The sequence below is a fragment of the Penicilliopsis zonata genome (genome assembly GCF_001890105.1).
Source record: "Penicilliopsis zonata CBS 506.65 unplaced genomic scaffold ASPZOscaffold_17, whole genome shotgun sequence".
Lineage (NCBI taxonomy): Eukaryota > Fungi > Ascomycota > Eurotiomycetes > Eurotiales > Aspergillaceae > Penicilliopsis > Penicilliopsis zonata.
Window position 1 is genome coordinate 49,762 of NW_019208925.1, and position 26,952 is coordinate 76,713.

Here is a 26,952-nt window from a genome sequence, read left to right on the forward strand (position 1 = left end):
TGGGTATGGAGCTCAGGGCTGGGGGAGGACGGCGGCTGAAGTTGGCGCAAGAAGTCCCAAGGCACAGACGGCGATAGGCGACAAGCGCTAAGCGGTTACGGTGGAACCTCAAAGGTTGCACACTGCAACAGTAACAGACTACGGAGTAACAGTGCAAGGCTAAAGGCTAGCCGCTAAGCGGGTCCGAGTCATGTGACCCATGGGAGGAGCCGGCTAGCCGCCAAGCCAGCGAGCCGCTCAGGAGTAGAGAACTATGGCAGGTTACATAAGGAAGGAGGCCTGCGCGGGTCGATCAAGGGCACAAACTGACCAGAAAGAATAAGAGAAGAACTCTGTCTTATGGTTAGTCAGCTTTAAACTCTAGCTCCTATCAATTGGAAGATGAAGGGAAAAAGGGTTATGATGTGCAATAGGTTGTCTGTATGGTTCACCGTAGACCAATGATCCCACTCGGCCCACGCTCAACGGGGGCGGCTGTGGTTATTCCGTCCTTCCGCCCTGGTGTGATTCTGGTTCCAGAATTATTCCCTAATTATTATTAAATCCCAGGTACGACCACGGTGTTTGTTTTTCCTGTTCAACCATCCCTAGTCTTCGACTCCTCGGTGTATGTCCTGAGTGAGAGCGTCATAAAAGCATCGTCTTTCCCTCTTCTCTACCTGCAATTGATTCATTCTTTGCCGTGCGCATCGCAACACCATGGATATTGTCTTGGAAATCTGGGATACCTTTCTAGGGGATCGCCTCTACTCTACACTACTCCCACTCTCTCTTCAGTCATCAGTATCATCCCCTGGACTGGTGAACCTCAGCAACAGCACTTTAGCCCTGTTTGGCGCCTCGTCTCCCTTCGTCTATGAGCCGGCTACCGCGCTGTTCTCGCTGGAACCAAGTCAATATGCGTACATGAGCGCTTGGCCCCGCAACAACATCTATCGCCAGTTCTTAAGCTTCTTCCTGATTGTCTGGTATGTTATTTTAACATTCTCAGTCTGTAATAAGCCATTGTGACTAACCATTCTGTGTTTCTGCAGGATCTTTGGTATCATCGTCTACTTTATTTGCGCCACCCTCTCCTACATCTTCATCTGGGACAAGACGACAGTGAATCACCCCAAATACCTGAAGAACCAGATTCCAATGGAAATTACCCAGACCATGCAGTCGATGCCCATCATGTCCCTGTTGACTGCACCTTTCCTGGTCGCCGAAGTTCGAGGCTACGCCAAACTCTATGATACGGTTGCGGAGGAGCCCTTTGCCTATTACAGCATCCTGCAATTCCCTCTTTTCATCCTCTTCACCGACTTCTTCATCTACTGGATTCACCGAGGCCTGCATCACCCCAGAATTTACAAGCACCTGCACAAACCTCACCACAAGTGGATCATGCCGAGTCCTTTCGCGTCGCACGCCTTCCACCCCCTGGACGGGTGGTCGCAGAGTGTCCCATATCACGTCTTCCCCTTCATCTTCCCTCTCCAGAAGCTAGCCTATGTTTTCCTGTTCGGGTTCATCAATCTCTGGACGGTTCTGATCCACGATGGAGAATACGTTGCCAACAGCCCTGTGATCAACGGCGCCGCGTGCCACACAATGCACCATCTCTATTTCAACTACAACTATGGCCAGTTCACTACCCTTTGGGACCGCCTCGGTGGCAGTTATCGCAAGCCAAACGAGGAACTGTTCCGTCGCGAGACCAAGATGGGCAAGCAGGAGTGGGAAAGACAGTCCAAGGAGATGGAGACCATCCTCAAGGACGTCGAAGGCAAAGATGACCGGACTTATCTTGAAAAGGATGCGAAGAAGAACCTATAAATAAGAACAGGATGTCAGCGAGAGTATGACTTCCAGTACAAATAACGAAGAAATGATGGATAAGGAGAGATCCGGCAATTTCATTTTGCCAGAAAAAAAGATGAAAACCGAGAAACGTTTCGAAGTTTCATTGTCTTTTCCTCGGTCAGGACGAATGTTCTGCGAATGTTTCTGCTTTTGACCAGGTTTCAATGCCTTCCACACAAGGGATCCTGAGGATCCCGGCATGTCGCCGCATCAACTATCACGTATCCTTTTGCGCAGTATTCCAAAGTGGCGTTGGGACTCTTGGCTGCTGCTGCTGCTGCTGCTTCTTACGTGTGACTTGATGAGGTTATGCTTTTTCTTCCCCCTTACCCTTGAATATCATTCTTGTAATACCGCCCACTATACTTAGTTTTACTAATCAGCACTCTTGATTTTTTTTTGTACCATTACTTTTCCTGCTCTGTTGAACAGTCAAGTCATTGACTGTTGAAGAATCCTGTCGCCTTTGTGCCCTATTTGTATATAATAACATCTTTCTTACAGGCTGAATGCAAGCCCTGTTCCAGGACCTGTACAGAGTATATTTTGCGCATACACGCTCATAGAATAGAATAGAAAGCAAAAAACCTTTAAATGGATCGCTCTTTGTTTTGATGGCTATGGATACATGAAATGAGATAGCATATAAATTTGACACGGGTTTTGACTCAGTATACAGACAGACAAGAAGATTTTCTTTTGAAGATACAAAGGCATGGCTCCACAGTGATTTCGTCAGGCCAATTATCAAAGGGTGCCATCGACGTCAGCAACATCGAGATCTCCATCGGCCGGTGCGTCAGGGGCATCTGTCATTGTTGTTGTTGAGGCGGACGGGTCCTCCGACACGGCAGGGGCCATGGTGCCGATGGGGGCCGCCGTCGCCATGGCCTCGGCGATAAAGGACTCCTCGACGGCGGCTTTGCGTCTGAAGGTGCGGAGCCAGCGCTGCCCCCACTGGCGGATGACTTCGTCTTCGGGCAGGGTGCCACTACTGTCCCCTCTCTCCATCATCCCGTCGTTGCTGCCGCTGGCGACGGAGATGATGGTGTCCTCGATTAGCTTGAAGAGACTCCGCATGTCGGCCTGTTCCCGCGTGAGGGTCTCATTCAGAACGCTCAGCTGAGGCTCGTACAGGCCCGGCTGTGTGCGCGCGGCGACGATCTGGCGCAGTCGGTTGGTCACCTTGCCGACGGTGGCAGAGACCATCTCGTAAATGTGCGTCTTGGCGAGAATTGTACCAGCCGCCAAATTGTCGATGAGAGCCCATTCGATCACCGAGAGCGGTGTGAGGATGGTGTAGTTCAGCAACTTGTCGATGATGTTGATCGCAATGCCCGGTTGATCCGCCCAGTACTCCATGGTTGAGGTGATGATTTGGCGGCGAGCACTGGCAGACTTAGGTCCAATGGCGAGCAATCGTTCCTTGTTCCGCTCAATGCACGACAAGACGTGGGAAAGCGATTTAGACCCCACAAAGCAGATAGATGTCACAAAGGCGTCTGTGGAAGGCAGCATCGGGTCTTCAACACCCAAGCTCTTCGCCTGCTCCTCGATGGCATCGATCAACGGCTGTATCTCCTCATCAATTGCTTTCTTACGAATCAATTGCATGATTTCTTTTCCTTCCTTCGAGTAAGGCGTAGCTGATGGACGTTAGTTTTTTAGTGATTCAGGCCATGAAAAAGAATGACAACTCACCATCAGAAGCGTATTTGAAGTCAGGTGTGTCCTTTTCCTTGCCTTCTGTGATTAAATGGTGGTAAGGATCCGGCAGAGTCCCTCTGATACGTTGAGCGAAGCTCAGACGAATCTCCTTGTCAAGCGCCCCAATGATGAAAGCCATCTTCGGATGCACCTCTGGCAGATCAAGATCGCCGATCCTGCGCAGTGGTTAGTTCTCGAGACTCCCTGAATCACCTGCCAAATAAAAAAAACGCACCATTCACTCCATTTCCAGGTGAAGCCAAAGTTGCTCAGATGGTGAGCAAACCAATCCAAAAACCGATGGCCCAAATCCAGATCGATCGTCTCGAGACTACCATACAGGAAACGGATGGCGCGGCCCAAGCTAGGGGCAATTGCTGCTGGTGCGATCTTACAGCATTCAGTAAGAACCGAGTGATGATAAACAAGCTTGTGATGGGGTGTAGGGAGCTGGAACAACTGGGAAAAGACAGCGTCCACAGCCACATCTTCGGGTTTCCACGTTGAACGATCACCAGCAATGTCACGCAATTTGTCAAAAGGCGTGGCACGTTTGACAAAGATATTATGCGAAAAGTAGCAATCAACATCGATCAGGAACTTGGCTGCAGCGATACGATTGTAATCAAGAATATTAATCGTGTCAACTAGAGCATCCCTGAGCAGAGATGACGAGATGTCGGACGTTGGAGGAACTGTCTCCATCTCCTGGTTGGCATAAACCGAAAGGTAGACTTCCGGGAAGAGTGCTCGAGGTCCATTTGGCACAGGACTCGGGACTTTGATGTCAGGAAAGGAATATTTTGGCCCTGGGCCTGCCGGAGCAGGCTCGTCAGCCGCCGTTTCCTCTTGCATAACTTTCCAAGGACGAGGAATGCATGTGAGTTCCCAGCCGCGAGTGGATTCATCCTGAAGCTGCCTTTGCAGCAAGCCGATCACACTTTCAACAGTCTGTTCGCTGCTATTCTTGATGGCAAAGGGATTCACCAGATCAACTAGGGTGTGGGGTGTTGAAGCGATGATGTCGGTCTTCTCTAGGAGAGCGGAGGCTTGGGGTTCAAAGCCGGTCACGGAAGAAGCCATGATATAGGGGATGGTGAAAAGGATAACTTTCACCAATTCGAGACCAAGTAACTAAGAGAAAAACCCCCCCAACCGTCAGCTATTTTCAGACTCATGGTCAGTATTGCAAACTTACATCCTCGGAAGAGGTGGTCTGAAGATCGACAGCACGCGCAAAGAGCTCCTCCAAGATGGCGAAGACGCCCTCGCCCTCGAAAATGGATTGTAAACAACCCAGGAACCGCAGAAGGAGCTTCACCTCGCGCCAGCCCCCGAGATCGATGTACCGCTGCAGATTCTCGCCCGTCTCTTTGAGCAATTCGGCGACTAGCTCGGGTTTGTAGCCATTGGCGACCAGGGCAATCGTCGCGAGGAAAGGGATCTTCAGCGGCTGCTCGACGATGCTATAAAGAGAGCGTTATCAACCCAGTATCTTGAATATAAGTGTAACCAAGAGTTAAAACGTACAGGTCAAGCGTCAAGTCGATAAATGTCTTTTTGATCTCCTCGTCGTCGTAGTGTTCGGCAACCGTCTTCGCGATGCTTTTGGCATCATCCTCCGGCCGACGGGCAGCCTGTCAAATACCAAGTTAAATAGGTCCCCCTTTTCTACCACCTCCCCCCCCCCAAAAGAACCAAATGTGCTTACCGACTCAGCAATCGTGAGCAGCTGTCTCCGAACCTTCACCACCAAGGGTTCCTCGTACCGACGTCTCTGCGGGCGACGATCGAAGTCATCGTCATCTGGAATTCAATCCGACCAGTCACCAACACGAAACTTCTGTATAAGGGGGAAAAAAGGCTGGGATCAATCAAACCTCTGTAACGTTTCTTGCGCACCCCTCCGCCGCCCCTAGGACCATTAGAGCGACGTTCAAAGTCGGCCATTTGCAGCCTGGAACCCTTCGTGGTTTCTTTCTTTTTTTTTCAAAAGAAATGGACCGTAGGTTTGTCGCGTGGGAACAATTAAATGGTTGCGATGGTCTTCTAGCTGTCCAGAAGGTTGGATCCACCGGGCCAACAAGCAAAGAGAAGCAGCTAGTAAGTTAGAGCTCTGCGGAACATGCATCACTGGATCGCTCCTAAACACCAGTGATCTACAACCCTCGGATAATAAGATCATCCATTCCGAGACGCTCTGCAACTACAGAGTAACTAAGCATTGACAATAGAAAGTACATAGATTGTATCTGGTTTGATTAAGAATTGGCTTGAAAAAAAAGACCATCAGCCAAGAATATCAAGAAGATGTTAATAGACAAGAAAGTGACGGCTGGCATCTTAGGAAACATGAAACTACCCGTCATCAACCTGACAGCTTTTTTCATATCGATCAGAGAGACAGCAGGAGGCAGAACTACCTATTACATATCATGTGCATATTAACATTGATTAAGGAGTATAAGTGATATTTGATTGGCGCCCGTGGGGTTTGGATAGTTATGGATAGCTGGGTTGCTTTCGATCCGCCCATAGAGAGCCCACCAACAACCTACTTAGATACCGAAATTTATATGGTATGGAAGATGCCGATGGTGCATGAGATACGGCAAGGCTTAACATAGTTCATACTGACTACACGGTGTAATAGGTAGCAGTGAATCAACTCTAGTTGAGCCATGGAAATTTCTAGATCTGCAAAAAAACAGGGGGGGAAACAGATTACGTCGTCTGTCTGCTCTGGAAAACAAAAGACGTGTAGCTTCAGCATTCGTCGGTCATGTCGATGAAGTGAAGTAGTGATCGAACCCAAATTAGACAATAGCGGTGGGGTCGAAGCGCTTCAGGCGATTTGGAGATGTAAGACAACAGAAGAACGAGAGAAGAAGGTCAAGGTAAATCATTTAGGTGAAGAAGGGTAAAAAAAAAGAAGAGTGAATAAAATGAGAAACAAGGGGGATGTGCGTTTCGCGCTACATGAGGGATGAACCACCAACACCTATATTCCAAGCACACTCGAACCCTGTGTGCATCCAATTTGAGATCGTCAACAACTCGTCCGGACAAACCCATGGGACGAGCATTTCCCGAATCCTTTTCCCACCAGCTTGCCGTATATTCCTTCCATGACCCCCCTTCATTCGAGATGTGAAGCTATCCAGGCTCAAATTCCTGACGGCAGACTCATACAGAAAGGGTATCACTTTTCCCTTCCTAGAGCTGTCTCAGGCATCTCCATGACTCCAGGCTATGACATTCCAGCCCCCATGCGTGAAACTGTCATATATCACCCTCATAAAAGAAAAAGAATATTTTTCTTGCCCCTGTTATGACATAGATAAACTTTTCCTCTCAATCCCCCCCCTTCCTCTTTAACGTGCAGAGGAAAACCAAGCTCCCAACGCCTCGCCGGTAGGCGAGATCTAACAACCTGTAATCTTTCTCTTCAGTTCGAAGACTGCCCAGTGCACAAAGGAAACTCGTCCGAAAAAAAAGATCGTCAGATATCCGTGCTATGGTGTCGAAAAGGACAACCATAGAGTCGCGGGCATCTGTCAAAACGGCAGACCTTAACTCAGTCAAGGCGTGCCATCATTTCGTCCTTCGTGAGAGGGACGAAGTTTTCGATGTCAAGGCCGCGAGCTTCGAGGGCTTTCCGTGCATGAGGAGGAATCAGCCGGCTGTTCATCGCGGGCGCAATCGAGAGTTCTACCAGAAAAATGTTAGTCACGTATTTTTTTTCAAAAATAAAATTTTAAATGAAGAGGCTATCGCCAAGATGAGAAATACCGTGTCGGCTGAAATCGAAGAGATTGGGAAGATCCTTCGGGGGATTGTTAGGATGGCGGGAATCGGGTAACCGAGTGTTGGGATCTCTGAGCTCATCAAAAAAGGGGTGGCACATTGCTTCAATGGCAGTGAGACGTTGTGTCGGTGTGTATTCAACAAGAGCGGAAATCAAGTCAATGGCTTCGTGCGGGGCTCGACGGAAGACCTGAGCATGGTATTTAGTACATTCTACCACTGTGGAATCGCCAACGAGTAACATACCTTGTTGAACGGATGTGGCTTGATTTGAGGAAACTTGTGTTCCATATAGTTGGGATTCATTGTCCGAATCTGCTCACGGGTCGGAGTACCCAGAACCTTGATGATTTCCACTAGCTGATCGATTCCGGACTCGCCAGGGAAGAGTGGTTGTCCCAGCATTAGTTCGGCCATCACGCAACCGGTGGACCAGACATCTAAGGCACGTTAGTTATCCCCAAAGAAAAAAAAAGAAAAAAGGGGCAGAGGCTCCAGTCCGGGCCAGGGAGTGATTTACCAATCTTGGTGGTATAGTTGGTGGCACCGAAAATCAGCTCCGGTGCGCGGTAGTAGCGGGAGCAAATGTAAGACACATTTGGCTCATTCTCGACGAGAATCTTGGCCGAACCGAAATCACAGAGTTTCAGAATACCGGTGCTGGGATCAAGCAAAAGGTTTTGCGGCTTGATGTCACGATGGCAGATTCCTTGGGAATGGATATAGGCCAGGGAGCGAAAGAGCTGATAGATGTAGAGCTTCACCTCAAGCATTGGCATGGTGGTCTTGAGTTTGTTGAAATAGCGGGATGCTCTGTAAACCGTCTCGGGGACATATTCCAGAATGAGATTGAGATAAACCTCATCTTTCTATTCATTCAAAAAGAAAGGAGTTAGACGATGTCGATTCTGCGGAAGATCAGTTTAGATGGAAGAGGTTAGAACACATACTCTTTCACCATTAGAGTAGTAAAAGGCCTTGAGCTCTACAACGTTCGGATGGCGGACAATGCGCATAATCTGGAGTTCGCGGTTCTGGAAAGAGATTAATCGAGTGGGAACATTAGCGATCAAGGTGGTCCGGGCTGTACCTTGAAACGTTTATCCTGCAGAACTCGCTTGATTGCAGCGTCTTCCCCACTAGGGGCCATCTTGGTCTGGAATACGACACCAAACGAGCCATTGCCGACGATCTTGCACTGGGTATATTGGATTTCTCGAGTCTCTCCAGTCAGTCCATCTTGGACTTTCTCGCGAACGACTTCTGTTTCGGCCAAATACCAACAGATTAGCGGAACGTCCCACAGGGAAGCGGGAAAAGAGGTCAAATGGGGAAAGAAAAGGCAACTAGATCGAATGCTGCGGTTCCTTACCACCCATGCGCAAACTTGAGAATACCCCTGGTTTATTCTGTGACATCATGCAAATTGAAGTGCGAGAGAAGACGCGGCGGCGCTAGGACGATTTGCGAAAAAAAAAAAAAAAATAGTGATTCAGGAGGTTGAAGTTATAGGGAAACACGAATACCAGCTGTTGAACCCGTTTCTGGACGGATTGTGGCTAGTGGAATAGTTGGAGTGTAGAGGAAGGGAGTGATGGAGGGAGAGAAGGGAAGAGAGGGGCGGAGGGATTTGGCTAATCGGCGGAGGATCGGACGTGGGTATGGTCGAGCAAGATAAAGCAATCCAAGAACAGCCGTTTCCCACGGGAAGGGTCGTGAAGAAGAAGAAGAGTCGGATTTTTGAGGGCGCGAAGGCAGTTGACAGGAGGTGAGTGCCAAGCCGTTCAGCCACGAGATCACGAGGTGGAAAGTGCTCCAGGCGATTCCAGGCTTAGCAAACGACGTTGAGAAGGAGTTGGTGGAACCCGGCGAAACAATGCTAGGGATACGGGAAGACGTCACTGCTTGAGGAAGTGAATGAATTGCAGTGGCGGAGGCCTTTGGAGATGGTTGCGTTGTGGTGGGAGAGCGATTCAGTTCACCGAAACCAAGACAGGGAGGAGAGGGAGTTAACGGGAAGAGAAGAGGGAGCAGGTGACGTTGATGGGAGCGACGAAGCCCGAACACGCGAAGGGCTGCAGGAACACGGGAGAAAGAAGCGCCGGGAGAAGAGGGCAAGAGAAAGGAAAACAGGGGGACACTCTGTAGAGCTAGACTTTTTCGATGACAAGACGTCGCCAAAGTGATGGAGCAATGAATTTTCCCTTTAATTTTTTTTTTAAAAAAGAGGAAATTAAATGGGCGTTAAAAAGAAGTTCGAATCCAGGACAGTCCCCAGGTGATCTGGGTTAGAGGCACTGGTGTGGGCGAGTAGGAAGCAATGTTTTTTGGGAGGGGGGCGGGAGTGCCCAGGGCTGGTAAGCTTGCTTGTGGAGAGAAGGCCAGGACCTGCTACGGAGTACGGAGGGAGTATGACTATAGAAAAAAGGATGCTGAAGTTCCATCAACCAACTATGGATTCAACATCACGGCGGGAACAACCACTGCTTTTGGCGTCTAGCATAGGATAGCCGGCACCCCGTCTCGCTCTTCCTACAGGAATCTGGGCCCAAGCTCAATAATGGGCATTATTCAGTGCATTTACCTTGCCAGCCTAACTCTCCATTCTCCCTCTGTACACAACAGGATTTTAGAGGAGAAGTTGGTATTTGCACTGTATGGCGAACTGAAGAGGGGTGTATGTACGGTTTGTTACAATACCGTATGTAACCCACAAGTACCAAAGTACCTACCTAGGTAACTACTAGGTACTAACTAACAGGTAGTTAGGTAGGTACCTCCTAGTAGTTAGGTAAGGTACTCCGTAAACTAAGGTACCAACTACCGTAGGTATGGATGATGAACCTCCCGCTTGGGAGAAATATGGTAGTGACACCGGCAGGGGGACACTGCCTTATTCCATAGAGTTGACGTCCAAGTGGATTAAAATTAAACAAGCTATGGACTTAGGTAGGTACAGTAAGCCCAGCTTATCAACCGCCAACACCACAGTGGTCTTTCGGGATCCTACCTCCTACGCAACCTTCCATACTATCATATGTAGGTAATTTTTTTGGTTTGGGGGACAGATCGCTGATGACGGCGGCTCAGGTGGAACCACAGAGGGTTGACTCTAGTACCGACCGTTTAGGACTTAGTATAGTAGGTAGGTACCCATTCATAGACCAGATGACCTTCCAAGCGGGCAGGTTGAGGGCAGGTGACCAAAGGGCCCCGGCAACTTGCAAGTCGCGAGTCGCGACCCGGCGACCGGGTGCAAGTCACGCTTTCTGGCTCTTGCTTTCCAATAATGTCCGTCATGGAAACTTAGGTAGGCATTTCATCTCTCCTGAATGGGGGTTTTCCTGCCTACCTAGAAGGTACCTAGATTAGCAGGTTAGTACTAGGTAGTTACTCCGTAGCTACACTCTTCGTCAAGACTATGAAGATGAGGAATCTCATGGTCTAACCACAAGGTATGACAGAGAGCTCAGAGCAGTGTCTTCATCACGCTGCATACTTTCCCTGCGCCACTTCCAGCTACTCCGTATTTCTGAGGGTCTGACAACTTGCCACGCCCGAGTACCTCAGGTAAGATAGTCTCATGCGGTGGTTATTGTCAGTCACAAGCACTCTATGTACCTAAGTATTTAAACTACTACATAGGTCCTAGGTCGTTCTAACTATAGTTACTCCATAGATTTCTTACAAGGTAAACTGCCCTGTACAGCTATAATTAGTCAACAGTTGTACATAACTATTGCTCACGGCATTAGTAGTCATTATCAATGGCTGACACCCATCAATTTCCAGGTACTGAGTCTCATCTGGCCATGGGTGTCTCTGGTTCACCCAGTTGAAGCCCTGTCGGGTGACCATTTTTGATTTTCCACTGGAGCCAGCTCCCTCGTGCCATTGGCTGCACTGGGAGGTGGTGTTGGTCCGTGTCAAGAATTCAGATCCATTAAAAATACTCGGCGCCGGACTAGGGTTGATAGGTAACGTTACGGTATTCGGTTGTTACAGCCCTTACCATACGGTATTATGTCTTTTTAGTGGCGTGCTACCAGTAGTAACTACCTTACCTAGGTAGTTAACTACCTGGTACCTACCTACCTAAAGTACCTCAGGCCCTTCTCCTGTTCATACCTAGGTACTCGGTAGTATGCTTCATTATATGGCTTTTATATCATATAACTACCCACTCAAAGAATTGGTTTCTGCCTACCCTGTGCCTTACATTCTACTAGTTACTTGCATGAACAATGATTTGACTTGATAGAGCATACATAGCAAGCAACCGAGTACTCCTTAAATCCTATCTGCTAGGATACAGACACCATACCATGTCAACTCTTTTTTTGATCCAGTCGAGACCGGGCCTATGCTAGACCTCACCCCGCAAAATAAGGCACCTGACGGCGTCTTAACTCCCCCCCCCCCTCCTTCTCCCCAAATTAGCATCATTTGTGCCTGATAAACTAACCAGTTAACGAACTTGTTACCACTTCAATTGAGGTAAGCAAGTAGATAACCCTAACTGCAGATAATCCAGGCCAGACTACCATCTGGTGGTGGTGGTGATGATGATGATGATGATGATGATGATGGTTGATGCGTCATAAACCCAGTATCTGCCCAGGGAGCTTACAGAAAAGTAAATACGGAGTCCTACCAAGTTACGCAGCAAGCAACCTTACTCTGTATGGTCGACAATCCCCATGCACAGCTGCACATCACTATCAGGGAAAAAAAAAGAAAAGAAGAAAGGGAAAGAAAAAAAAAGCACAAATTGCAGACTTTACAGTAAGCGTGTCAAGAATCGAGTCCCCCACCTTCGAGCCATACAATCATGACGGCGTGGCAGGGGTGTCTGAGGCTAATCTGCGCGAACCTCTAAGCGGAAAGATAGACACTCGAGTGACTGTAAGTTTATGTAGTACCGCAGTGCAAGGTCCCAAAGGGGTGGCGCAACAAAAACAAATAGCAAGGATACAGACTACCAGTTAGGAGTACCTACCTAACCTACCGTAGTAGGTAGTAAGGTTATCATTATTGTCTCAAAATAAAAAGCATTCAATAGAGATATAAATCAAGATACTGTTTCTGGTTTGGATCTATCTCAGTGGTCAGATCGATATCAGATGAGGATGTCTACAGGATTCTACATGCATAAAAGGTGTTAGGTATGCTGTAGCATAGTACCACATAATAGGCACCTACATATCTGCCTAAATAGAGAGGGGCGATATCTATAGGGAAAGAAACTGCCTAGCTACATGTCTACTCCGTTTTTTGTACTTAGTAAGTAGCATCTAGGTCAGAATAATATACTACCTACCTGGGCGCCTGAAGTTCTACCTAGATATCTTCATATCCTCTCTCCCTCTCTCACTCAAGTCTGGATCCACCAATAACTATTCATGGCTTGGTGTTCAGGGTCCAAGTAATTCAGATGATAGAATAATCTGATACAATCAAGCTAACCCCCAGCAATCATATCTACATCAGCCAGGGTTTCAGAGGCAAATCACCTTACCTGAGGTGCAAACCTAAAGATATTACCAGGTAGGTACTGACCTACCACTGACTCTTAATCTATAGGTATCTGGCATCTGCACCTGCAGTACCAGGTACCCGACGAATTCTAGCATCCTCTGTGCGTCGTACTACATAGTTAAGTACTACTTTAGACAGGTAAATTGTTCAGTCCCAAGTGAGTGCTGTGCTCTGGTGTTAGACTATCTCATGGATTAGGGATTCTCGCCTCTTCCCTCGTGTGACCCTGGTAAACGCACCTGCGCCTTTTTTGCCTGAGTGATAGAATAAAGACAACCTCGCTTATGCAGGTGCTGGGAACAGTGGCGACTTTTCATCGCCGTCGAGTCATAACGGGCCACGAAGTACGTGACTGCAGAGTACCTAGGGGTACCTACCCTACCTAGTCAGAGTGTTGACCTAACGAGTGTCGCCGGTATCGGTATCACTGATGAAGACGACCAGATGAGCCGGGAAAGAATCACCTGTCGATTTGATATGCTGGGTACTAGGGCAGGTATACAGTGCGGTAGTCAGACCCTGCGGTATGAGCTGTTGCTGGCTGCCAGCAGAGAATAATGAGAAGAGCCTTATGATCATTGGTCGTCGAAGTCCATTGGGGTGGAAAGGGATATCATACGAATTCGCCTAGTTGCTTCTGAGTGATATTCTCGAGATGGTGACTGATATTTCCTTGCTTCAACTTTGAAATGAATACCGTCACTGTTCTACATGGGCCCGTCTATTGCAGAAGAGATGAGAAAGAGATAAGATGCGCTCCCTATGCGCTCCGCCCCCTTAAAATCCCGAAGAAGAATGGATCAAAAGAAAAAGATGGCACATTAGTAACTAGAAAAGGTATGGATCTCCTATAAATGTGCGTTCCAAAGGGAAGAAACCAAGGAAATGAGAATACAGATCTATACAAGAGTTGGTTCCGTGGCGCCGAATGACTGTCTCTTGTACCAGCAAACCGCATCCGAGGTAACAAGACAAGAACATAATGCACCACTGTGTTTCCAAATAAACATGCCAGGACCGAGGGACTAATAAAACAAAGGGTGAAGAGGTATTCAAAGGGGTTTGAAAGGGAGGCACACAATGGCTTTTAAAATCCCGTTGTAAATGTTGATTCAAGCTGCTGTTGTGGCGCACTGTGACAGATGCTCAAGAGCCTAGAAAGGAGGAGGAACCATGCCTTGGGATTCAGCCTTCTCCTGCTGCTCCATCAGCTCCTCGCCGGCAATCTCCAAGGACACGGCAAGACCGAGTTTGGCAGTTTGCTAAAGGCACAGAAAATTTGCGGTTAGCATAGGCTTGTTGAGGACCGGAAGACATTGGGGGAATTTAGCTCACCTTGGCCTGATCAATCTCACCAGCGAACGTGAGGGAAATGGGCATCGCTATCCGCTTCTCAAGGAGACAGCTGACCTTGCCAGCACTGTCGACCTGGGCACGGAAGGTAGAGGCACGGAAGTCATACTTGGCACCGATCGAGGTCGTTCCGTCACGGCTGGGGCCACCCATCATGGCAGCGGCTGCGTTGGGAGCGAATTGAAGGTTCATATCAACACCAGCCTCGACACGTTCAGAGATCTTCTTCCAGTAAGACGTAGCCAAGATACCCTGGGCCTGGAGCTGGGCGCTGGCAATCCAATCCTCTCCACGGTACTTGGCGCAGTAGGATAGAGCGGTCTCGGGGCGAGTGGTGAGGCCCTGGCGCTGCCAGATCGCTTCGAAACCGAGGGCCAGGCTGGGAGTGACGGACTGGAGGTAGCTACCGACAAAGATACCAGTAAGACCACCCTCGAGGAAGGATGGGTTGAACGCCTTGAGAGAGGCAGAGAAATCGGAGCCGGTATAGTCATTGTCAATCTGTAGCAAGCCTTGGCTAGCTCCTGCCATAATCTGAGTGTTCGTCTTGGTCACCAACGAGCTGTTCCAGCGGTAGTTGCCGACAGCAGCAAGTGCGCCATCGCTTCCAAGATTTCCTTGCATGAACACCTATCAAGAAAACCATCCAGTTAGAAACCACGAAAAATTATACAACTAGCTCTGGGGGCGCGGAGTTTCTTACCTTGGGAGTTCCATACATGGCCGAGAAAGCATATGGAGGCAAATTTCCGGCCGAGCCCATGGAGAATGCATGGGACACGCGGAACAGAGGAGACATGCCGAAGACCTTTGTCAGGTCCGCTCGCAAGCCTGTGAACATGAAGTTGGACAGCAGCACATCCTTCTGCACTTCCCTGGCAATGTTGTCCACGGTTCCGGGGTTGGGTAGGCCGAGAGCTGCCCTTCGGTCGGAGAATGAACTGTACGCATCCTTGACAGCTGCAGCGACAGCATTGTCCGAAAGGAACGAGAGCGGTGATAGAGAATCCGACATTGTATCTAATTAGAGGGGAATATGTTTGATGACAGATTGAATAACACGTTGGTCACGCTCGGCTTGGACACAACTTGGAGTAGGCAGGGGAAAACAACAATTGAGGCCAGCCCGTAATGTTCACCTGGGACAAAAAAAGCACGCCGCCGATGATATCAAAATCAAGCGGGTAATTTCTGGCCCTCTCTGTTGGAGTCGGTTTGGACGTTGGCAGCGTGGAGACGGGAGGCTTCAGAAGCTCGAAAAAAGTCGCTTTCGCTTTTCCGTTGCTATTCGGTCTTGGCAAGCAATTGCGTCTTTGTTGCCTGTAGACTGCGGGAGTCGACGCTAGCCACTTTGGGCCAACTTCGAAGGCCAGCATAGCCATACTTTCCTGCCTTACCGCTGGATCTGCAGGTGGGTTGCAGCCATCGTGGTGTCCTGTTTGTGGGATATAATTTATTATAGCCTACTAGGTATATATCTCTCAACAACATCTTTCTATGCTGTCTTGTTTAGTTATTGCCCTTCACTGCTTGCTCAGTCCACCGCCTAGGCCTTATCTTATCTATTTGTTGGCGCCTTTCTCTCTACCTTCGTCATTAATAACCTACAACCTATAAACTGGTGGTGATTAATCAAACAGAAGGCTTTATATTCTTACTCTTAAGGAATATTGCTGCATGAAAAGAAATAAAAATCATGGATACTCTATTGTAAGTCCATCTCTAAACATACTATACAGCAGGTCTCGCATCATGCTCTAGGCGTTTCTGCTTTTCAAACCAGTTTTCGGATTATGGGACCATCATCCCATGCTCCTGCTGCTGCGGATGTGTATTGAAATGCTATTATACTGACATTGATTCAGAACAGCCGATATCGTTGCGAGCTCTCCACGGTTCCGCCGGAAGTCTTCCACCTTTGTGGATGCAATCCATGATCTACCTGAAAAAGCGGAGCTTGCGCCGGCTCAATTGTACAGCACTGAATCTGGCCGGCTTTTCCACTCAGGGAGAATCGTTATTATGACGGTTGGATTGCCGGCGCGGGGCAAAACGTTGGTGCTCTTGGCTTGGTAGAAATTGTCACAGTGGATGATACTGACCTATAATTGCCATATCTACTTAGACATATCTCGGTGGCTCTGGCACGATACCTTCGTTGGTATGTTGCCTTGACACCTACATTCACAAAAATACCGTATGAATGGGTTTCTTACATATTCCAGGCTTGGAGTCAAGACGAGAATTTTCCACCTGGGGGATTATAGACGTGCGACGATACCGTACGGTCAAGATATACCGGATGATTACTTCTTCGTGAATGGTATGTCCTTCCACGAAAAAGTCTGCGTCATTGCAATATTATCATGGACCTTGGTATACTCATGCGGTTCATCATAGCATCTGCGGCATCTGTCCTCTTGAGACAAAAGATTGTAAAAAGATGCCGTGAGGATATCTATCAGTTTCTCAACCATGAGAATGGCCAGATTGCGATATATGATGCAGTCAACCCTTTGGCATCTGGGCGCCGCTCTCTGGCAAAGGAATTCGCCAAGCACGACATTGAGGTAAGCCAACCATGTATAAGTTTTCCAATTGAATGACAAAAAAGCTGATATGTTTTTGTCACAAGACTTTATTCATCGAGTCTTGGTGTGATGACGAACGGATCATCGAAGAGAACGTCCGCAACGTGAAAATATCGTCACCGGATGTAGGTTATTTTAAGGGAATGAAAACTCACATGGGTCTAATGATACTAATGATATCCCCAGTACATCGGCTGGACTCCAGATGATGCGGTGAAACACTACCTGACACGGATAGCCGCCAGAATCCCGCAATTTCAAACGATGGAAGAAAAAGATCTCAATTATATCAAGGTCTAGTCTGCCTATAGCAAAATACCCCTTTTGAAAGTCACTGATCATTTTTCAGATGATTAATGCTGGAGAACAATTGATTGTGAACAATTGTAGCTTCGGCTATCTCTCTAATCGCATCGTCTTCTACCTGCTCAATCTTCATATCAAGTCCCGACATACTTACTTTGCACGGGTAATTATCTCTATTCATACTACGGTAGTTGCCGTCTAAACTGATGAATATATATCAGGCCGGTGTCTCGGTTGACGCTGACTCCTACAAAGCGGACGTCTCGTTATCCGAGAAAGGCGAAGACTACGCGAGAAAGATGACAGAATGCCTTCTGCGTCACAGAGAATCCGAAAAGCAAGCAATGATTGAACACGGTGAGAGAAACCATGAGCTGAAGCCTTTAACTGTGTGGACATCTACTCGTCGTCGAACCGTGGAGACTGCCAAATACCTTCATGAGAAAGGCTACAAAGTCCGACAAAGATCTCAAATGAGCCAACTGAACCCTGGCGTCTGCGAGAAGATGTCAGAGAGGCGAATTCGGATAGAGTACCCAGATGAGGTTACAAAACATGAACTCGATCCGTACCATCACCGATACCCACGTGCTGAGGTAAGCCTTGATACATGCCCTGTTCGGCATATGAGAGACTGCTTACAATATGTTCATAGTCATATCACGACCTCGCAGTACGACTTGAGCCGATAATCCTGGAGCTGGAGCGAGAACAAAATGATTTGCTCATCATCGCGCATGAAAGTGTTCTTAGAGTTCTGTATGGCTACCTTATGGCATGCAATGCTGCGGATATTCCATTTCTCCAATTTCCCCGCAATGAAATCATCGAGGTAGGCAAAATTCTTGTTGTATGTACATGGAACAATTGGCTCACGATCTTCCAGATCATCCCAGAAAGCTACCAGAACGAGGCAAGGAGGATCCATATACCTGACTTGCCCCCGGATATCATTCCTGCTTCTCCTGAGGATATCAAGATCCCTGTTCCCCCAAGCGGGATGACTACTCCGCTGCTAGGAGGCTTGGGTAGTCCGGTAGATGGATCAGGGACTCCACAGAGTGGGCATCGAACCCCTCGCGAGCCGGAAAGAATATCGCAGCAGCATGTAGAGGATGTCGTTTGAACGAGCTACCCTCATGCACAAGAACATAGGCATTTGTAAGAGAAAATATCTCATTCACAATGGGCCGTGTAATTATTATTGCTTTTTATTGGTATATGATCCCGGGGAAGGACCCCGGATATCTCTAGCCCCCGTGCAATGTAGACACGAATACGATATTGTCTCCTTCGCGGAGCTCGTACAGTTCTTCGCCTTCAAGCTCCCAATCGGCGTCATTGATCAAAACGAGTATTCCCGGTCGCCTGAAGTCCTCTATCAGCATTGATCTAAATCGTCATTTCTCCAAGCTGCTTACACGTTGTCTTCTAAAATGAATAGTTCCTTTCTCTCATCCTTCATAACCTCCGAGACAAGGTGTTTGAGTAGATAAGCGATATTCGGAGAATTCCCATCTTCTATTCGGGAAGGAAGAGTAATCAGATGCTTTCTCTCATTAGAGAATAACATCTCTAAACCTCCTCTGCTCGCAAAGAGAGATCAGTATGGGTGCGTGAGATCGAGCGGGGGATGTTCTCACGTAAACTCGACAGTTATCGAGATTGTATTTGGATCGGTTTTCTGGATTGAAGCCATTTTTCAGAGACAACAAGTAAAACGCTTGACCAAGCGATGTCCCAACAATTGCTAAAAGCACTAGATAGAATTCAAGATCGGTACAACACTCACAGAGGGGTTTTCAGAGATGCGTATCGGCGCTTCGCCTTCTATTTAATTAGTTATCGATAAGCTTAAAATTGCCGGCTCGGTTCCGCCCACCGCAAAAATGCGAATATCGCGACAGCACCCCGCCAACGAGCACCAGCTAATAAAAGTGACTTGAATACGTATACATTCATGGTTTCAATCAAAACAAATTACATTAGTGTCGGGGGCAATAGGCATCCATCAGCTGCAGACTGGGATGTTGAATCGGGCGTGCTCGCCTTCGGCGCGGACAACAATGTTGCTCTATGGGAGCCCCAGGTACCGTTAGGACTTCGAACGATTTCATATCGAGTGTAATGTTACATGGACTAAATAGTTGTCTAGGGTGCATCCGGATCTGGGGCCTACGCTCTGCTTGTGGGACACACCGACAGAGTGAGTGTGGTTCGGTTCTACACATGCCCGTCAACGAAAGCGAAACTCCTCTTGACCGGTTCGGTCGATCAAACAATCCGCATATGGCAGATGGAAAGCCCAGATTCACACCAATTCAATCATATATATACATTGGAAGGCCACGAAGGATCAGTCAACGCGATCGCTGTCACTGACGGGTCAGATATTATTGTCTCCGGAGGAGCAGACGGAACCGTCAGGGTATGGAGGATTAATCCACAGGCACCAAAGAAGGGAGACTTGTTGAAGACTATAATCTTGAAGCCACGGTTTTTTCCGTTGACGTTGTCAATGAAACATCTCCAGACAAACGACGATGCGAAAGCAATGGTTTTAGCAGTGGCAGGCACGATGAACAAGATTCAGATTTATGTTGCGGACGGCTCGACATCTGACCCAGATCTCAAGCTTTGTGCTGTACTTCCCGGTCACGAGGCATGGATAAGATCACTCTCCTTTACAACTGACAGCCAGAAGGGCGATCTTCTTCTCGCATCAGCAAGCCAAGACAAGTATATCCGTCTCTGGAGGATACAACAAGGCATCACGAACTCTGTTAAAATTGGGGATGAGGATGATTCCATGTTTATTGGGGTGGAGTCGACGCTTTCAAACAAAGCCCACCAGTTTGAAACCCGAGGATTGAAATACTCTATAACATTTGAGGCTCTTCTTTTTGGTAATGAAGATTGGATATATACGACCTCTTGGAGTCCCAACCTGAACCGGAAGCAACTTTTGTCTTCTTCTGCAGACAACTCACTTACTATCTGGGAACCAGACCCGGTGTCAGGTGTCTGGAATCCGGTGGAACGTATGGGAGACATCAGCGCACTGAAAGGTTCAACGACGGCTACTGGTAGCACCGGTGGTTTTTGGATCGGTCTTTGGTCGCCGGATGGAAAGCAGGTGGTTAGCCTTGGACGAACTGGTAGCTGGAGGTCCTGGAAATATGATATTGAACAAGATATCTGGGTGCAGACGCTGGGTATTACGGGTCATGTGCGATCTGTCAATGGCATCAATTGGGAGGCTACAGGTGGCTACCTTCTTTCTACCAGCTCTGATCAGACAACTCGTCTTCACGCAAAATGGTCGCGTGATGGCCTGGCCTCATGGCATGAATTCTCACGACCTCAAATCCACGGCTATGATCTCAACTGTGTTGAGACGTTGGGGCCTGCGCGCTTCATCTCTGGAGCAGATGAAAAACTACTACGAGTCTTCAATGAGCCTCGTTCCATTGCAGATTTGTTAGAGAAGCTTGCGGGATTTCGACAGTCCTCAAACGAGACCTTGCCGGAGACTGCACAAATTCCTGTCTTGGGTTTATCCAACAAAGCCATGGACGATGAAGGTCCTCAGCAAGAAGACCAAACGGACGATATAGAAGCTGCGCCACCGTCAGCCAGTCATTCCTCCCAATTGGAATTAAATCACCCACCATATGAGGACCAATTGGCTCGTTACACGTTATGGCCAGAGCATGAGAAGTTGTATGGTCACGGCTACGAAATTTCCACGGTAGCAGTAAGCCATGATGGGAGACTCATAGCCACAGCCTGTAAGGCAAGTTCTTTGGAACATGCTGTCATCCGTTTGTATGATACGAGCGACTGGCATGAGATCAAGCCATCGCTTGCAGCCCATTCTCTAACCATCACAAGCCTTTCTTTCTCTGAGGATGACCGTTTCCTTCTCAGTGTAGGAAGAGATCGCCAATGGGTGGTCTTTGAGCGGAGCGCGAAAGATCCGTCAACATTCTCCATGTTGGCATCAAATCCCAAGGGGCATTCGCGAATGATTCTCGATGCAGCATGGGCGCCGTTATCTGGCAAACCGGTCTTTGCAACGGCCGGCCGTGACAAGAGTGTCAAAATATGGCAGATGGAGGAAAGCAACTTCTTCTGCAAGTCGACCGTCTCTCTCAAGAGTCCCGTTACTGCCATCTCTTTTATGACTCACGAACAGAATGGCTATCTGTATCTTGCAGTAGGCGAGGATACTGGGGAATTGTCAATCCACAAAGTTGCGAATGACACACTTGAAGTGCAAGAAATTGCGACTATCGATAGGAAAATCTCGCCATCAAAATCAATCACAGAGCTGTCATGGAGGCCTTGTTGCTCTCCGAGAGATCCTAGCTTCGAGCTGGCAGTGGCTAGCGAGGATAGTGCGATACGGATCTATGAGATTTCAAATATGCTTTCATAGAAAAAAGTGAGATATTATTTTCAGAATAAATAATGAAAAGAGAACCTGATATATGCATGTTGAACGCTTCCATGATGATGAATGTGCCGTAGAACTGCACCCCTCTATCCATCTAGACTAACCATGCCAGACACCACAATCATGTTAAAATGGTTGAATACCACCTTGTTAAATGCCTCCAATAGATGCCTGATTTTCCTGATCAATCCAGGCATGACAGAGCAAAAAGAGAAAGAATCAATAAAGGAGAAAGATTGTTCAACCTAGACTAAGCGGTTTTCTCCAGTCCGTAGCCTCCCTTTCCTTCAAGTGACTCATATGTTTTCCCTTCACTTGAACGGCCGTTCCTGGGCCCGCGAGCCTTCAAATCTTCTTTTAACCACTTGAGCACAAGTTCCCCGAGCTGACTATTTTCCGATGTTGCAGGCACTTCATCCTTGAACTTTTCGACGGGGCCCCGTTGTCTCACCTGGCCTAGATGCATGTGCACTAGGTGGGTCGGCCACTGGGCCAGGTTGTCGAGGATATGAGTTGCATAGACGATTGTGCAGGGCCTAGTTTCTGTTTCGCGCTTCAGAAACGACAGGAAGTTGCTTCGAGACAGTAAATCCAAGTCTACGGTGATTTCGTCCAGGAGAAGTACCTGCCAGGGACGGATGAGTCCCATAGCAAGCTGTACGCGGCGACGTTCACCATCCGAGACCGCGTGCATTCGCCACTTCAGGTCGATGTCGAGGATTTCGACCAGCTTGTCCCTTCGTTCAGGATAGGCGTCTCCCCCCACTGAGGCAAGGAGCGTCGGAACGTCGATGTCAGTCCGGACGATGTTGTGCAGAACCCATTCGACGCCGAGATACGTCACGCCCTCCAGACCGTGTTTGAACGGGTCGAGTCCACCAACAGAGATCGTGTTGGTGGGTGCAAGCCGCTTGCCAGACAGTAGACGGAGAAGAGTCGTCTTGCCAGCCCCATTTGCTTTTCATGGTGCGTCAGTCAATGCAACACCATTTACTCTGATGGACAGGAATGTCGGAAAAATACCGCCAATAAGGAGAGTTCGGCTTCCAGATGGAAGACTCAGGGTGACATCTCTCAGACCGTCAGACCCATCCTGGAATTTGTACGACAAGCCTTGTACATCAATGGTTGGCAGCCTTTCTGATGCGGACATCTTCGATTATCTATATAGCAGTCGTGGCAGCAGTAAATCGGGCAATTCTACAACAGTTAACGTCGATTTCAATATACAGTATTCCTAGTATTACTCACAGTGGCTTGTAACTCGCTTGGCTGCTCGGATAACCAATATTTTTTTTGCTTAATTGGAAGATTTAACCAATTCTACTTCAAAACCGAGATAACAGTTGTCTGATAACTAACTACCTAGTAGTAATAATTTTGTTCATCACCTCCGCCGATTGGCCGGCTCCGATGAGGTAATTCAATTTTCTTGGGCTCTGGAAGTTGTTTCCCCTCCGTCCCTCCCTTCCACCAACCAACCTTGACCATAATGTGCCCTTGCCGTTTTTCCTCGCGTCTGGTTTGATGATCGCAGGATGCTCGGCCTTGGAATGAGGTACTCGTCATGCTTAGCTGGGTTCGATCTTATGCCACTTTTCGCAGAATCTCAATGGAGCCCCTCATAGCTGTTGTTGGTGCCACTGGCACGGGGAAATCAAAGGTGATTTTGGCTTCTCTTTGCGTATATTAATTTTTTCTGTTGACCTTTTCTAACCATTGCAGATAGCTCGCAGTTGACTTGGCTTCCCGCTTCAATGGAGAAATCATCAATGGGGATGCGATGCAAATGTATCGCGGCCTTCCCATCATCACCAACCAGATTCCCGAAGATGAACGGAATGGTATACCCCATCACTTGATCGGTTGTGTTGATTTGAAAGAGGAGCCATGGCGCATTGGTATATTCAAAAAGGAATGTCTGCGCCTGATCAACGAGATCCGCTCGCGGGGAAAACTGCCAATCCTTGTGGGGGGAACACATTACTACACGCAAGCGGTTCTATTCAAGGACCAGACTGTTGCAAACGAGACTGAGAGTTCAGGCCAAGACGACCTTTTGGCAGAGGAATCTCTAAGTTTGGAATCGCTGTCAGACAAATGGCCGATTCTCAATGCACCATCAGACCAGGTTCTACAGAAGCTTAGAGAAGTAGATCCCGTCATGGCCGATCGGTGGCATCCAAATGAGACCCGTAAAATACGACGGTCTTTGGAGATATTTTTACAGACAGGAAGGCCGGCTTCCGAGATTTACGAGGAACAAAAGCGTCAAAAAAGGAGTGGTAATGATTTAGAATCATCTTCGGGGCTACTTCGTTTTCCCACGGTCGTTTTCTGGGTCCACTCGGGAAAAGAGGTCCTAAATTCTAGGTTGAATACGCGTGTCGAATCAATGATCGATCAGGGTCTATTGTTGGAAGCAGAGAGGATGTCAAATTATCTTCAAGAGAGCATATCTCAAGGTATAAATATTGAAAAAGACAAAGGCGTATGGGTCTCTATCGGGTTCAAAGAGCTTGCACCCTATTTTGAAGCAGTGCGCGAGGGATCATTGACTGAAGAAGAATTGGAATCGCTCAAGAGAACCTGTGTTGAATCCATCAAGACAGGTACTCGTCAATACGCTGTACAGCAGGTCAAATGGATCCGAAACAAGCTGTGGAGGGCCCTTGCAGAGGCCAATATGAAGAATCGCCTCTACCTCCTCGATAGCACCTACGTGGAAGATTGGGGGAACAGTATAGCCCAACCGTCCGAGCTTGTGGTCAATGCGTTTCTTCGAGAAGAATCTCTCCCAGATCCCAGATCGTTCTCAGAACTGGCAAAGAAGATGTACGAAACTTTGGAAGCGCAGTCATCAAGAAAGACGGAAGACGGAATCACAAAATGCATTACTTGTGATGTTTGCCAAAAGACCATGACAAATGAAGAGCAGTGGAAGGTTCACATGACGAGTGCTCCTCACAAGCGGGCATTGAGAACAGCAGCCAGGAAGGCCGAACGCGATGAATACTTCCGGCAGCAGGAGTTGCTCAAGAAAAAAGATCAGCCTACTATGTCATGATATAGCGTCTATATCAAATTAATCTGGTCTTCAATCATGAAATCTCATTCAATTATTAATATACACCGTCTTCCTGCTAAAAATATCTCGCCGGGATCTTATATAGTACAATGTGTGCTTCGTATATCACACATAAACAACCAGTCTACCGAGCACCCCACGGCACCTGGACCTTCTCGAGAATTTCCATACAATTAGCAGTTCCCACCGGGAACCGAGTTGCTAGACCAGTCATACCTTCACCTCACTAGCAGTACGCGGGATGGCGCACGCCACCATTAGTTACAGGGTCGTTGACTCAATTTGTGATCTTATTCCGCGGTCCATACTGCCTGGTAGCCAAACGTTTGAAATTGAAAAGGTCAGGCATGTGAGCGCCATGCGATGAACGATTGGGAGAGGATATCGCCATTACCACTGTCTTCCACTTTGAAGACTTCGATCTTCGACGATTTCTCATGCTTTCGGATCCTCCATGTTCCCTCCTCGTGAATGACGCCCTTGAGCCCTGGAAGTAGTCAGTAATCGAATATCATAACCGGCCAAAGAACATGCTGGTAACATACACTCGAGGAATTTAGCAGCAAAATTTATGCAAACGTTTCCGTCCCATGTGTTTCTCCCCTTTTTGACTTGGTTGGGAATAGTGGCAGTCTCGATCTCCTCCAACGAGGTCAGGATGCCTTGTGGAGTACGAAAACCAACAATGATCTTTGGAACTCCTAGGAGAAACGACTGTGCCCAGAATTTCAAGAGTTTGCGTTCGAATTTCAGCATGTCACGGTCGTTCCGTATTTCAGCTGATGTCTTTAACTCGACCCAGTGAATGGCATCTTCCTTGCGCTCAGGCTTACAGTCCCACACTAAATGCCAATGCCTCGTTACCTATATGTTCCACGCCAGAGTGCAATTGGCGTTGTGAAAAAAGGCTTACCTGCATCTACCTCGCCGCCAAGGATCATCTTGACGTTGCCCATTCCGGTTCGGACCACGGAGCAGTACTGGCTATGGTTGTTGACAATTTCGTTTTCACGATCCTCGATTTCTGTACGTGGCGTCGGGTCCCATGGTTGCTGCAAGACAGAAAGTGTCTCAAACTTGTAGCCTGGGTACAGTGTCAATATACATGGGCCCTTCATGAGGGGAAGGTCAAAATGGAAAGCCTTACCCCAATATGCCATAACGTCCTGTGGAGGCATTCCTGGTGGCATCCGTTGATTCCTCTGCATTTGCTTCTGCATATTTTTATATGCATTATTTTCCTCGATGAATCTGAAATCATACTAGTCAGGACTTCACGACGAATTAGTACTCTTTGAGCTTGAAAGTGAAATTACATGGTTCCCTATAATTTGTTCATAATTAGTCCATGGATATATTCATGACCATTTCGACATTTCTTACCTGGAAAAATGTGGCATTCATTTCAAATCTATAAAGACATGAGCGACTGTGATTTCTAACTAGCGCAGACTGCTTGACTCACCCATTCATATTCTCGAATGGAGCAGTAAGGATCTATAGGGCATTAGCATCAGAGGATATGAAAGCTCAATCACCCAAGTAGAACACCGACTTTGGTCATCATCCCTCTCCAGGTGATTATATCGACCTCGCATTTCTTTCCCGTCTCCTTCTCATGAGCAATGATAGTTTCCAGTAGTGCATCTAGATGGTCATCTCCAGTGTCGTCTAATTTCTGGAATGTCTCGAAGCCTTGATTCAGATCTACTGGCAGGTGCGGCGGATAATAGTACCGCAGAGACGAGTCATCGAGACGAAATTGATGCTGATCATCGTAAGAAAAGCACGCGATTTCCTTGGAGACATATTAGCTACCCCCATAAGTAGATCTTCGACGTCAGCCATAAGAAAACATTGACCTGATCGCGCATACCTTGGGGCGTCGAATCGACGTGTTTGAGCCTTCAAACCGGCCGATTGGTTGAATATCAAAAGCGCATCGACTCATATCTTTTATAAGTAGTCCTTTTATCTCTGAATGTAAAGAAGACGCGTCCGTTCTTTCAAAGCATATAATAATTCATATGCTCACTACCCTGTCTTGGCTTCTTTCTAGAATAATTAATGTATCGCATAAACTGCAGGGATGCCTAGACCGACGTAGAAGAGCCAACTCCTATGCATATAATACAGTTAGCAACAATGATTAGGGATAATTATCTGAGTAAAGACACAGAATAAATTCTTGGTCCATAGACTTTAGCTTTGCTTGTTCTTGACCCTGTTGTTATGATAGAAAGAAGGCCGCCGCA

At 47.8% G+C, this 26,952-nt stretch overlaps 8 protein-coding genes across 8 annotated transcripts; 3 read left to right on the plus strand and 5 right to left on the minus strand.

Annotated features, from left to right (window-relative positions):
- The first annotated feature begins 579 nt into the window (after positions 1–579).
- On the plus strand, positions 580–2,268 carry ASPZODRAFT_135732 (hypothetical protein). Its single transcript, XM_022723884.1, has 2 exons — positions 580–968; positions 1,035–2,268. The coding sequence occupies exons 1-2, from the start codon at positions 700–702 to the stop codon at positions 1,819–1,821; spliced, it is 1,056 nt and encodes a 351-aa protein (XP_022578233.1). The 5' UTR covers positions 580–699; the 3' UTR covers positions 1,822–2,268.
- ASPZODRAFT_135733 (hypothetical protein) lies at positions 2,215–5,562 on the minus strand. The gene is made up of 7 exons (XM_022723885.1): positions 5,436–5,562; positions 5,267–5,361; positions 5,086–5,192; positions 4,754–5,021; positions 3,791–4,689; positions 3,550–3,731; positions 2,215–3,494 (listed from the first exon to the last, which is right to left on the minus strand). Exons 1-7 carry the CDS (start codon positions 5,503–5,505, stop codon positions 2,596–2,598), a joined length of 2,520 nt encoding a protein of 839 aa, XP_022578234.1. The 5' UTR covers positions 5,506–5,562; the 3' UTR covers positions 2,215–2,595.
- Positions 5,563–7,132: 1,570 nt separating this feature from the next.
- On the minus strand, positions 7,133–8,780 carry ASPZODRAFT_73580 (hypothetical protein; the record flags this gene model as incomplete). The annotated part of the gene is made up of 7 exons (XM_022729898.1): positions 7,133–7,266; positions 7,348–7,552; positions 7,609–7,802; positions 7,883–8,231; positions 8,313–8,396; positions 8,453–8,625; positions 8,735–8,780. The coding sequence occupies 7 exons, from the start codon at positions 8,778–8,780 to the stop codon at positions 7,133–7,135; spliced, it is 1,185 nt and encodes a 394-aa protein (XP_022578235.1).
- Positions 8,781–14,054: 5,274 nt separating this feature from the next.
- On the minus strand, positions 14,055–15,268 carry ASPZODRAFT_154245 (hypothetical protein; the record flags this gene model as incomplete). Its single annotated transcript, XM_022726065.1, has 3 exons — positions 14,055–14,162; positions 14,236–14,883; positions 14,957–15,268. 3 exons carry the CDS (start codon positions 15,266–15,268, stop codon positions 14,055–14,057), a joined length of 1,068 nt encoding a protein of 355 aa, XP_022578236.1.
- A 419-nt stretch (positions 15,269–15,687) lies between these two features.
- On the plus strand, positions 15,688–21,650 carry ASPZODRAFT_122698 (hypothetical protein). Its single transcript, XM_022721329.1, has 15 exons — positions 15,688–15,963; positions 16,119–16,307; positions 16,379–16,414; positions 16,479–16,576; positions 16,654–16,823; positions 16,889–16,969; positions 17,031–17,138; positions 17,194–17,313; positions 17,372–17,746; positions 17,806–17,982; positions 18,037–18,270; positions 18,421–18,487; positions 18,714–18,785; positions 19,058–19,239; positions 19,306–21,650. The coding sequence occupies exons 1-15, from the start codon at positions 15,950–15,952 to the stop codon at positions 21,589–21,591; spliced, it is 4,209 nt and encodes a 1,402-aa protein (XP_022578237.1). The 5' UTR covers positions 15,688–15,949; the 3' UTR covers positions 21,592–21,650.
- ASPZODRAFT_135744 (hypothetical protein) lies at positions 21,598–22,946 on the minus strand. Its single transcript, XM_022723886.1, has 3 exons — positions 22,861–22,946; positions 22,633–22,809; positions 21,598–22,566 (listed from the first exon to the last, which is right to left on the minus strand). The coding sequence occupies exons 2-3, from the start codon at positions 22,760–22,762 to the stop codon at positions 21,860–21,862; spliced, it is 837 nt and encodes a 278-aa protein (XP_022578238.1). The 5' UTR covers positions 22,763–22,809; positions 22,861–22,946; the 3' UTR covers positions 21,598–21,859.
- A 275-nt stretch (positions 22,947–23,221) lies between these two features.
- Positions 23,222–24,676, plus strand: ASPZODRAFT_73766 (hypothetical protein; the record flags this gene model as incomplete). The annotated part of the gene is made up of 2 exons (XM_022729912.1): positions 23,222–23,272; positions 23,339–24,676. 2 exons carry the CDS (start codon positions 23,222–23,224, stop codon positions 24,674–24,676), a joined length of 1,389 nt encoding a protein of 462 aa, XP_022578239.1.
- Positions 24,677–25,038: 362 nt separating this feature from the next.
- Positions 25,039–26,648, minus strand: ASPZODRAFT_19035 (hypothetical protein; the record flags this gene model as incomplete). Its single annotated transcript, XM_022727320.1, has 9 exons — positions 25,039–25,184; positions 25,243–25,539; positions 25,611–25,781; positions 25,845–25,948; positions 26,014–26,021; positions 26,081–26,108; positions 26,163–26,194; positions 26,253–26,495; positions 26,574–26,648. 9 exons carry the CDS (start codon positions 26,646–26,648, stop codon positions 25,039–25,041), a joined length of 1,104 nt encoding a protein of 367 aa, XP_022578240.1.
- Between the last annotated feature and the right edge of the window lie 304 nt (positions 26,649–26,952).

Coding starts and splice junctions, on each gene's coding strand:
- ASPZODRAFT_135732 (XM_022723884.1), top strand. CDS start 700: ATGGATATTGTCTTGGAAATCTGGGATACCTTTCTAGGGGATCGCCTC. Junction 969..1,034: donor AGCTTCTTCCTGATTGTCTG/GTATGTTATTTT, acceptor GTGTTTCTGCAG/GATCTTTGGTATCATCGTCT.
- ASPZODRAFT_135733 (XM_022723885.1), bottom strand. CDS start 5,505: ATGGCCGACTTTGAACGTCGCTCTAATGGTCCTAGGGGCGGCGGAGGG. Junction 5,362..5,435: donor GCGCAAGAAACGTTACAGAG/GTTTGATTGATC, acceptor ATTGAATTCCAG/ATGACGATGACTTCGATCGT. Junction 3,495..3,549: donor CTTCAAATACGCTTCTGATG/GTGAGTTGTCAT, acceptor AACGTCCATCAG/CTACGCCTTACTCGAAGGAA.
- ASPZODRAFT_122698 (XM_022721329.1), top strand. Junction 16,824..16,888: donor TCGCCAAGCACGACATTGAG/GTAAGCCAACCA, acceptor TTTTGTCACAAG/ACTTTATTCATCGAGTCTTG. Junction 18,786..19,057: donor CGTGAGATCGAGCGGGGGAT/GTTCTCACGTAA, acceptor ATATCGCGACAG/CACCCCGCCAACGAGCACCA.
- ASPZODRAFT_135744 (XM_022723886.1), bottom strand. CDS start 22,762: ATGTCCGCATCAGAAAGGCTGCCAACCATTGATGTACAAGGCTTGTCG. Junction 22,567..22,632: donor CCGAACTCTCCTTATTGGCG/GTATTTTTCCGA, acceptor CACCATGAAAAG/CAAATGGGGCTGGCAAGACG.